Source organism: Rhipicephalus sanguineus, chromosome 7 (genome assembly GCF_013339695.2).
Source record: "Rhipicephalus sanguineus isolate Rsan-2018 chromosome 7, BIME_Rsan_1.4, whole genome shotgun sequence".
Lineage (NCBI taxonomy): Eukaryota > Metazoa > Arthropoda > Arachnida > Ixodida > Ixodidae > Rhipicephalus > Rhipicephalus sanguineus.
This window is the reverse complement of record NC_051182.1, coordinates 166,981,612-166,992,382: the sequence shown is the minus strand read 5'-3', so window position 1 is coordinate 166,992,382 and position 10,771 is coordinate 166,981,612. Positions and strand designations below refer to the sequence as shown.

At 44.3% G+C, this 10,771-nt stretch overlaps 1 protein-coding gene across 3 annotated transcripts in view; it reads right to left on the bottom strand.

Annotated features, from left to right (window-relative positions):
• LOC119400509 (N-alpha-acetyltransferase 60) overlaps window positions 1-10,771 on the bottom strand; it is a 217,220-nt gene that overhangs the window by 4,016 nt on the left and 202,433 nt on the right. The window contains exons 2-6 of one of the 3 annotated variants that reach the window (XM_049418099.1): window positions 9,460-9,481; window positions 7,367-7,557; window positions 6,094-6,250; window positions 2,667-2,935; window positions 112-1,795 (exon numbers count right to left, since the gene is read on the bottom strand). In XM_049418099.1, the coding sequence (XP_049274056.1) occupies window positions 1,666-1,795; window positions 2,667-2,935; window positions 6,094-6,250; window positions 7,367-7,518 (708 nt within the window). In that variant the 5' untranslated portion in view covers window positions 7,519-7,557; window positions 9,460-9,481 and the 3' untranslated portion in view covers window positions 112-1,665. Of the gene's footprint in view, window positions 1-111; window positions 1,796-2,666; window positions 2,936-6,093; window positions 6,251-7,366; window positions 7,558-9,459; window positions 9,620-10,771 lie in introns of those variants that run through there. The other 2 variants (XM_037667569.2, XM_049418098.1) reach the window with 2 other exon arrangements.

Below are 10,771 nucleotides of genomic sequence, written 5' to 3'. Positions count from 1 at the left end.
CATTTCATATGGCCGTGTAGACCCGGAACGCAAGATCGCAATGACATTCGTTTTGAATGTCATTCGCAGCGAATGACATTACATGCGCCGTGTGACAGGGGTATAATTGACCTTGGTATAGGTTTTTAGCTAAGTTTACGTCATTGCATATATTAAGAGCTAAACTGTGTGAACATGTTAGTAAATGCTGCAATGAAAATGCATTCTAGCTGAAGCTGCAAATTTGGAATTGCGATTAGAAAATGGAAACCTCATTAAATGCTTGGAAGTGTACATAGGCATTTTCGATAGACATGTAGCATTTAAAGTAGTTGAAGAAAAATGGCAACTTGGGTTGGCATGCAAAAATATTTATAGGCATAATTTTTTTACACATTTGACAGGATTATGGGGCCTAAAGGCTCAGTATCCCACTAACGAGTCAAGTTTAATGCCATCACATTTGCCTGTATAACAAAATATAAATCCTTATACGGATGATGCAGAGGCTTAGTGATGACTGCCAATTCCAGTGCAGAGATCCAATATTGAGATGTCACATCTGTGCCACAGACATGCATGAGAAGCATCTAACAGAACAGCTGCACTATGTGACGCCCCAACAGCGTTGGGATCACAGCCACATCTCTCTTTTTGGCCACAGCTGGCGGCACTGGTTGGCTATTTTTCTGCTGCAGAGGAAAAATGCTAATGAGGAACCAGCAAGGGCAACATGCACGCACTTGGCAGTGGTGGAAAACATCCTGCCACAATGTTTTTGGCTACTGGAAAGGTTTCATGCATGATTGTGGTTTTCTGCCTGCAAATGCACGACCAAAAGCCAGATTTCACACAACATTTCGCTCGTTGACTTCATGCTCTAGCTCTCTCCACATGTTGGCCCATTTGTGGAGATGTCACATTTTTTCAGTCGCAGAGCACAAGTTTCCACATAAATCTGAATTCGCTGGCAACCCTGACCTTGTGGCATTTGCGATCCACTTACACGAGCTCACAGGAGTAAATCCATGATAAAATAAATGTAAAATAAAGGCCCAGCAGGCCCTTGGTTTTTCTTTTTCCATAGAATTTACGTCGTGCACTGTGTGTGGAGGTACACATTCTGGTCGGACAACAAGCGAGTTTAAAAGTTCTGCAGGGTGTGGAAATCGGTGTGATATTTAAAAAATTGGGCAATGCAAGGATTTTCCCTCGTGGAATCTACTGATTACGCGTCATAATTGCTCTTAGACATGGTGGCACCATGTTCATCAACACCAGCGCAATCTCCTTCCAGCACCCTTTGTCTTGTTCACCGTTTTTCACACAATTCGAGAAACACGCAAAATGGCAATGATGCCTCACCAGCCTTAGCGACGTGGCTAAGGCACAGAAAGAAAAAAAAAGAACAGTCTGTACACAACAGCCACGCTTGTCTGGAGTACCCAAGGCACAGCGTAGGGCCCAGAACAGCGCACACGCACACAACCTTTCACACTCGCTCAACGGTCACCAACGGAAATGACACCTTGCACAGTGTCAACGATGCATTCAAATGAGCATTTTTTTTCCCACTTAAACTCAGTGAAAAAATAGGCGGAGCACTGAGTAAAAAAAAAACGAAATTCAACAACAGTCTTGTGGTGCCTGGGCAGCAGTCCTTTCGGATGGGGGCAAGGCACGGTGCTACTTGTGTGACACAAACACCCTGGAGAACAGGCGGGAGAACAGCTTCCCCACCATGCGAAGCAGCTGCTTGGGCAGTGCGCACACTTCCAGTCGAGACACCTTCTGGCTCCAGTGCTTGATGTAGTCCGTGCGAGCAATGCAGTCAAGGCAATGCTTTGAGAAAGCAGCAAAACAGCTGCAAAACTGGGCTCCATATTTACTCTGGAAACTGAGCTTCAGCATCATCAATAGGCTTGAACTGGTAATTGCTTGTTGTCATACCAAAGAATACACCACTCTTGGTCTGCGAACTTTTTTAGCGTAGAAATCGCAAGAAGGATGCAGATACATAACATACCTGTATATGCTGTGTATCTGTGTCCTGGTCGCAATTTCTACGCTAAAGAAGTTTGTAATATGGAATACCAACTAGCCCGAACCATAACCCTGCTCTTCTTGGTCTGCAACCATTTTTTCCAAATGGCACATACAATCACTGTTTAATGTGCTGAATGGCAAATTCGCTACGTAAGGCCGGTGTCACACGGCCACTTTTGATCACAATCAGGGCCGATCCAGATCAGGTGCTGCTACACGGTTACTTTTAATCGTGATTAGACACAATCGGTCAAGACAATCGCAATCCATTGTTTGACATCTGCGCCAAGCTCAATCTGGATTAGTTTGAACCTTGTAGCAGTGGCCATTTTTGATTGCGATCAAGAAATCCAATTCAGATCAGCCATGATCGTGATCAAACATGCCCCTCTGATGCCAGTGTAACACGGAAATTCTGAGGAAGACAAAAGCTTGAAGAGACAAGAAGACATCAATCAAGAAATGTCGCAGGAGCTTGCCCCCCTTCTCTCTCTTTTTTTTTTTATGCACTGGCAGCCAATACTAGTAAATTAACTTTGTGGCCTACCTCAAGCAATTCTTCAAATTGGCATCCTATTAATCTACACCTTGGCGTAACCATAGCACGATGCCGGTGAAATGACAGAGCCAGAAAAGGATATAAGAGTGTCCAGGGCGGATGCCCACCATTGATGTACAACACGTATGAGTATCCATCGCGTGGTGTGCCCCGAACCGAGTAGTACAAAGGCAGGAAGGCGTGCGGCCGAAAGCGGCGCCGCTCGTAGAACTGGATGGCGCACGTGTTGGATGCCAGCACGTGCAGGTAGACGGCCTTGCAGGCACCAGACTGTGGCTGCTGCTGGGACAGGTGCGCAAGCAGGCTGTCCAGCAGGAGTGTGGCTATGCCATTGCGCCGGCACTCGCGTACCTGCACGACATGGTGGGTCGTGTAGCATATTCGTTAAGGTTCATTTACTAGAGCTGTGTGAATATCAAAACTTTGGGTATGAAGCGAATTCGAATATTAGGGTGTGAGTGCGAATCGAATAAAATATTTCTAGAATATTTCTAGAATATTTTTCGAATACTTCGAAGCAAAATTGCAGAAAAAAAAGTTAGAGAGGATTCCTAAGCATATTCTTATGAGATAGCAACATGAAAGCGTTTCTTTTAGCTAGGTTGATGAAGCACTGGCGGGGTGCTATTTCATAGTCGTTTTATCAAGAATGCGGCAATGTAGAGGCCAAATTCTATTTATGTACATGATTTGGTGCAACCAAAGTGTTGCTGACAACACTTTACACGTGATAGGCAAAGATGCCATTTCCTCAGCCTCTCCTCCTCTTTAAACTTCTGTGGAAGCCCAACTGATATTTCAGACAAGGGTGTGCTCCCTTCAAGTCCGGAGTTTCAAATCTGCCTCGTAGATGTCGATATATAAGAACATCTGAAATTTTTGATGCTAAAAAGCTTCGGCGTCCGATTTTTTGGATTTCCTGCCCAAATTTCAGGCCCAAAACAGCATTAATTGAGCACCCAACTCTGCCACATCTTTCATCTCCATGTTGGAACCAGCGTTTTCTTGAGTTAGTACATTTGCGACCGTAGCGGAGCTTGAAAGGCAGCTTTGCCGCAATACGGGGGTGTGATGAGGTGAAGCATATTGAAAATCTAGGGACCACTTCCAATCGGACGTCGACTGTCTCTTGGCAACGTTCGACTGTAACGAAGCTTGAAAGGCAGCTTTCCCGCAATACGGGGGTGTGATGAGGTGAAGCATATTGAAATTCTAGGGACCACTTCCAATCGGAAGTCGACTGTCTTGACAAAGGTCGACTGTAACGGAGCTTGAAAGGCAGCTTTGCCGCAATACCGGGATGGGATGAGGTGAAGCATATTAAAAATCTGAAGGGGTCACTTTCTATCGGACGTTGACTGTATTTGTTTTTGGGAAGTTCGAATAGTTCGAATAGTAAAATTCCAGTGCGAATCAAATCTAATAGCAAACACTATTCGAAAAATATTCGAAATTTCGAATATTCGCACACCCCTATCATTTACACCTGCGACTAGCACCGGTCGCACGACCGTTTACGACATGAGACCAAAAACTTGGACGACGCTTGTGCTTTGCCTTCAAGAGGAGAACGCGATAGGGTAATTGGGCCCCGTGCACATCGCCTTCAACCGTGCTGCAAGGAAAGGAACATTCCCGCACGTAACATTGGCCTTCCTTCCACTATGTTACATTCTTATAGCGTTTTTTTTACAAAGCAGTTTCAAGCACTGGCATGGCTCTGTGGTAGAACACCTGCTTGCCTCGCAGAAGGCCTGGGTTTGATTCTTACTTGGACTGAAGATTTTTATTTTTTTATTTGCATCTACTTCGAATTTTCGCTCACAGACAACGTCGATTTTTCGCTCACAACCAACAATGCTGATGCCAACACCGGAATTTTCGCAAAACAAGGTCTTTAATGCTATCGCGCTAGAAATCGCCTCAAGGTGACCGACGCTGACACCTGCGTGCGACTTATACCTATCACCACACAGAATTCACGTCTGTTTGCATTGCCATTGTACCATAATATAAGCTGGTGTCCTGTTTCTGCGCATCTGATTGGTCCAGACGTTTGCGACTGCAGTCATGCGACTGAGCCAAAGCAGTCGCTGTGCAACCAAGGCGGCCATCTGCAACCATTTAAGACCAGTCGCTTCGCAACTAACTTGGTCGCACGACCGGTGCTAGTCACAAGTGTGACTGAGCCTTCACAGTCTAGGCTTACACATATTTTTAAAACACAAGTACGGGGCTGGTTGTTGGGCATAGCTTTCGCTTCAACGACCAGAGTTCGGAAGGCTTGCTTTGGTCACTTTTTTCACTAGGTCAACGCTCATAATAAACCTCCCATAATGATCTCACACCGGCCTAACGGCGCACATTTAACCACAAATATACATAACAAATATTATGCCTTAAGGGCAAGTCTTTGTCGCAAAAAAAAAAGAGAAAAGAGTACATAAATAGTACTACAATGACAGTTTCAGTTTAGCATCAACGTGATAGTGGGGGTTAAGGGAAATACCGCAAACGTTCATTGCGGAAAGTGAGTTTTACTATAGCCGGATAGCATTTATGTGCCCAAGTTGTGACTGCAGCATCCCCTAGCAGAGAATGAATGCGTTACAAAAAAGTGAAAAGAAAAAAAAACTAAAAATGCTCGCCGTATTCCTACACTTTAGTAATAATAGAGATAAATAAATATGAACCACGCACCAAAAGCGAAAACTTAGATATTGCAGAACTGTTTACAACGATTCTCTCATTAGGCCAACGACCACTCGAAATGGGAAGTGATCTCGGAAGCTCTGCGAAGTTATCTACAGCACACTGTCGCCGAAGCTGCCTGAAGGTAAGTGAAGCCATTTTACAGTCATTTGCCGAGAACAAAGTGAATCCGTCAACATCAACACCAAATTCAGTTCAAAGTGGGTGTCCAAATCTGCCGCCTGTTTTATGTAGACTATGCAAATCACGCAAACGCGGTAACGTTAAATATGCAAAACAGCGTGCACACGCTAAACACTATGGGTCGTTTAGCGTATTGTGCATGCGCGTTTCGAACCCGACATTCCGTAAAGCCTTGTTCCACTGCTCACTAAGCTGTTCCACTAATTACGCAAAACTAAAACTGTCTATTAAATGTTAGTTGGAAGTTAGTGCTTGCACTTCTTTTTTTTTGTGTGTGTGAATTCTGCACGCACCTAAAAAGCTTATAGTTACAAAAATTCTATCATTTCCCAAAACTAGTAGCACCAAGGCAAGCCATGTTTCCAGTTCATGCATTCAAACAGACAAAAATTAATGAAAAAGACTGCACATGAGCCACCTAGTGCAGTAGCTATAACTAGAAACAAGTTGACTGACGCACTCTTCAGCTACTCACACTGCACTCAAGACAATTACACTCATCAGCAATATATAGAAATGGTTAATGGCCACATCTGGTGTGATGTTGAGCAGAACCAGCGCTGTAGAGGAACAACACATACTGGTTGCTTTAACGAGAACGTGTGTGAACTCACCACCCCCAGGGTAAGAATGTAGGCAACCTGTGCAGCGGGCGGGAAGTTTGCAGCCAGGAGCCCCGCGTCTTCTCGGTTGCACAGGGACTGTGCCTTGCTTTCGGCAACAATGAGGCCAATGATGCGACCCCCATACATGGCTGCCAAGGCAAAAAACCTGCACACAATTGTCCACGGGCCGTGGTAATATGATTGGTGTAAGCGGCCATGTTTACACTCGGTTAAAACCTAAGAAAAAATGACAGCTCTGCCCACAGCCATTGCTGTCCTTCCCACAAAGAAAATCGGCATAAATGTTCCATCCAATAGTGCTTACTCATCTTGGTAACGTCAAGCACTTCTTCAGAGTTTCAGATAGTTGACTTTCCCACCAACAAATGTTTGTGTCGCTGGTTTTAGGTTGGAAACTTGAACAACCTGGTAAGTTTTGTCAGGGATTCTGGCATCGCTGCTCAGTCAAACTTCATGTTTTTGATAGCAAGGACGATCCGTTAACTCTTGTTTCGTGTACTATTTACATTAGCCGAGAAAAAGCACTTACGGTTCGAGCAGCGACCAGCTAGCACGACTGTCTTTCACAAGTGAAGGGCAGGCGCACTGCAGTTCTGTGAGCGGAGCTGCCATTTTTTTTTTAAGTTGTAACTGAGTATAGTATTAAATAACCCGTTATTAAATAGGCTAGGTTAGGTTGTGTTAAGTTGATGCCAGTTAGAGCAAGAGAATGGATACCAAAGGATAAGAAATCCAGCCAAGGGCTGCAGTGAGTTAGATTGGGAGATGAAATCGAGCAGCTCGCAAGAATAAAATGGAATCAACTCGCACAAGACAGGGTAGATTGGAGACCACTAGGAAAGGCCTTCGTACTGCAGTAAACATAGAATAAGCTGTGGATAATAATAATGAGCCCCTTTGGGTAGCAATTACCTGCGTTAAATGTGCCCTTTAGAAATCGTAAGATGCACTTGTTGCTTCTTTAGAATTATGAATTAAGTGCATTGCTTAACACGAATGACTTCAACATTCTTGAGGTGTGCAGCCTCCGAGTCTTGGTCAGTAAACACTTTATTGTTATTCATTACTTATGGTGAACGGTTTGCTGCGTATGTCAACCCTTTTTAAAGCTAACACGCCAAGGATGAAAAAGCGCTTCTGACAAAGATAGGTTCACCTATTGAAACGTCGGCCAGCCTGTCTGAGGCACCTGTTCATTAAACTTCATTATTGCGCTTTGTTTCCATCTGTTGGCTGCCACCTTTGTAAGAAGCAAGCATACCTGGGGTTGGAGGTGATGTCATGGTACCAGGAGTCCGGGTACTCAATGGGGAACCAGTCGGTGCAGAGTCTGCGCACCTCGGTGGCATCGTCGGGTGCCAGGAACCGGAGCTGCACGTTGCTGTCACTCGCCAGGGGCACGGCTCCCAGCATGCAGGCTGTGCCCCACAGCTCGCCTGCTCGTCACACACACTGAAACACACACAAAGCACTCCGATATATTCCTCTATGACGGGGGTCTCTTGCTAGCGGCCCAGACTGCACATGACTTTCTTCGTCTCTCTTTTTTTTTTTCTTGATAAGTATGTTCCTTAGCTAAACAGACATGACTGGTATCAAGCAATCGGTGCCCAGATTTCAGTCACTCTTCAGATCAGTATCGATATGTTTCTTGAAACCTGACATTCAATCCCCTTAATAATGACCCCTATATGAGATATGGGAAAGGCCTTCTTTCAAATGGCAACGTCAGATCACATTTTGTTCCCCCACCCCCTCCCACCTTCTTCACTGTGCTAGCCCTTGCGGGAGACAATAGGCAGTTTTAGAATAGGGTAATAGGGTACACAAAGATAGCGCTCGTTGGGTATGATACGCTATTTCCGTCACCTAACGTGGGTACACAAGAGGTTAGCGTAGGAAGCATGTGCAGTGGCAACAAATGCAAAGTATAGCGTATGCAAAGCTTTGGGTATCCTATTCTAAAACTCGCTAATTTCGTGACTGTGGCCCGCTAGCTGAGGCAAGTTTGAGACCCCTGCTCTATGAGGTCATCAGCTATGTGGTCTCCAAGTGGCACGTTTACTATATTGTCACCAAAGGAGGGGCTCTTTCCAATCACATTATAAGGACTGCTGCTGATCATGCCCTGAAATGGTTTTGGTTGTTCATACGCAGGAGTATTGCAAAATTGGTTTAAAGTATACAGTTTAAGCACTTAAGTAGATGTCAGCATATATACAAGACTCTGAAACAGGGTGATCATAAAACTAGGTGTGCAACATGTATGCTTTGAGACCAATTGTAGCATGTTACCTTCAGTCACACAGTTTCAACTTTAATGTGCAAATAATGTGTTCAAGTTGCTTAATCACGTTCTTGCCCTTACCTTTTGAGAAAACTCTCCAAGACTCTGTCTCTACAAGTATATATATATATATATATATATATATATATATATATATATATATATATATATATATATATATATATATATAATACTTATTCATAATTGAATAGGAAGATACATGTATGAAATGTGGTTTATTAACATTATGGCTAATTATGGCATTACGGCCAGTCTTCGTCAGAATGAACCATTCTGATGAAGGCTGGCCCACCAGCCGTAACGTTAATAAACCGCATTTCGTATATATATATATATATATATATATATATATATATATATATATATATATATATATATATATATATATATATATATATATATATATATATATATATATATATATATATATATATAACATGGCCGATAACATGGATTTACGATGCTTTTACATAGCAGGATGGATACCTGATCGCAAGAGTAAGCCCATGAAAAACGCCTATCAGGGACGGATCTGCCCCCTTTCAGCACATGAGGTAGGACCATGGAAGTGGTTCTGGCGTGTAAACGCAAGAACGAAGACAGGATCGTACCTATTTGTAAACAACAACTTCTCTGCCGTGAAAACGACGACGCACGGCGCTATTACTACGAACACGTTAGCAACGTACGAAAGCGGTGCAAACAAATAGCACAGCTCACGCTCCGGCAGGTTTTCAAACGCCCACCACACTGCGATTATTCAGAGCCTGCGATCAGTGAACGACAACACCGGAAGGAATGGCCAATCTCCAAGCGCTCACGCTCGGTACGATGGAATGTCCTTAGTGCTGTTCGGAAGGCTGAAGCCATATTGGTAAATAGTTCGATGCACTGACCTAACCGATAAGTGGGTCCGATCACTTTTAACGGGCCGCAATTAAGCAACGGCAGCTCGGGAAAAGTTACAGCTGGGGCCCCGCATTGCGCAATGACTGGCATAGTGGTTGGTTGTGTACCGGGCACAGGTGCCGTGGTTGAATACTTACGGCTGCAGCGGAAGGCGACCGGCTGTTTTCGTATCATAAGACACGGCTGTGGGTGTAGCAGCTGGGCAGATATCGCGAGAGCTTGGCAGATGCGGACATCCTTAAACGACAGCCCAACATTGAGACCATTCCAAATCTCACCTGGGCCGAAAGCGACGCTACCGACACCTACGCAGAAAGGGAAACCCCCCTGCTAGCGAAACCGACGAAACAGCCAGGATTGTCATACTTTCCAATTGAATTCCCCTCGCTGCGATGTTTCACATTTTTTCACAACGTGCGAAGAACCGATTAAGCGAGAGTTGTGAATCAAATTGCTGCCGGCTACTCCGCTCGTGCAATTTCGGTTTCGCTTTCTAAGTGCGCATGCGCACAATTTTTTTGTTCTTGAGGTCGACCACATCTAAACGCGACTACGCAGAAGCTCATGTTTAATACATAATCAGTAAAACTATGATTGTGTTTATCGACACCATGATCAGACGTCATATAACAGACATTTCCCCCCTATAGGTTTAACGTCCCGAAACCACGATTATTAGAGACGCCGTAGTGGAGGGCTCCGTAATTTCGACCATCTAGGGTTCTTTAACGTGCACCTAAATGTAAATGCACGGGCCTCGAGCATTTTCGCCTCCATCGAAAATGCGGCTGCCGCGGCCGGTATTCGATCCCACGACCTGCGGGCATGGAGGAAGGAATATATGCGGGCCAGCTGTCGAGCACCATAACCACTAGACCACCGTGGCGGGCTAGACATTTCCCTAGTAAAGTAGAAAAAAAATAATAAAGTTTTAGGCCATGTTCAAGGTGCATAGATGACTTATGTATAAAAAATACGCTTGCGAAGCAATCTTGCACTTCCGACACAGGATGCCCTGCTTCGACACAACTCAGGGTTGCTGTGTATGCTCCCTACACGTTAATGCTACTAAAACTACATTATTCAAAAGTTTATTTGTACCTTCTTCATAAGTTTTTGGGAGAAAAGCTTTCTCAGGAAACGTGTAATCAGAATTCACTAAAGCCTCACACAGTTTCACCTAACTACATCACTAATATTGGCACTGGAAAATCATTGAGCCTTCATATATATTGAACAAACGGTGCACTTTCAATCGCAGCGAAATTTCTCAATTGTGAATGGCCCCTTCCAGCAGCTTGTGCAAATAGCAAATCGTGTTGGGACCCAAGGAGATTCAAAGTGTCTATGTGACACCAGTATTTGCACAACAGCAAGGTCTTAGCAAACATAGCACTCAAACATCTCTGCAAACTGAAACATACATAAAACACAGGAAAGAAGCCATCA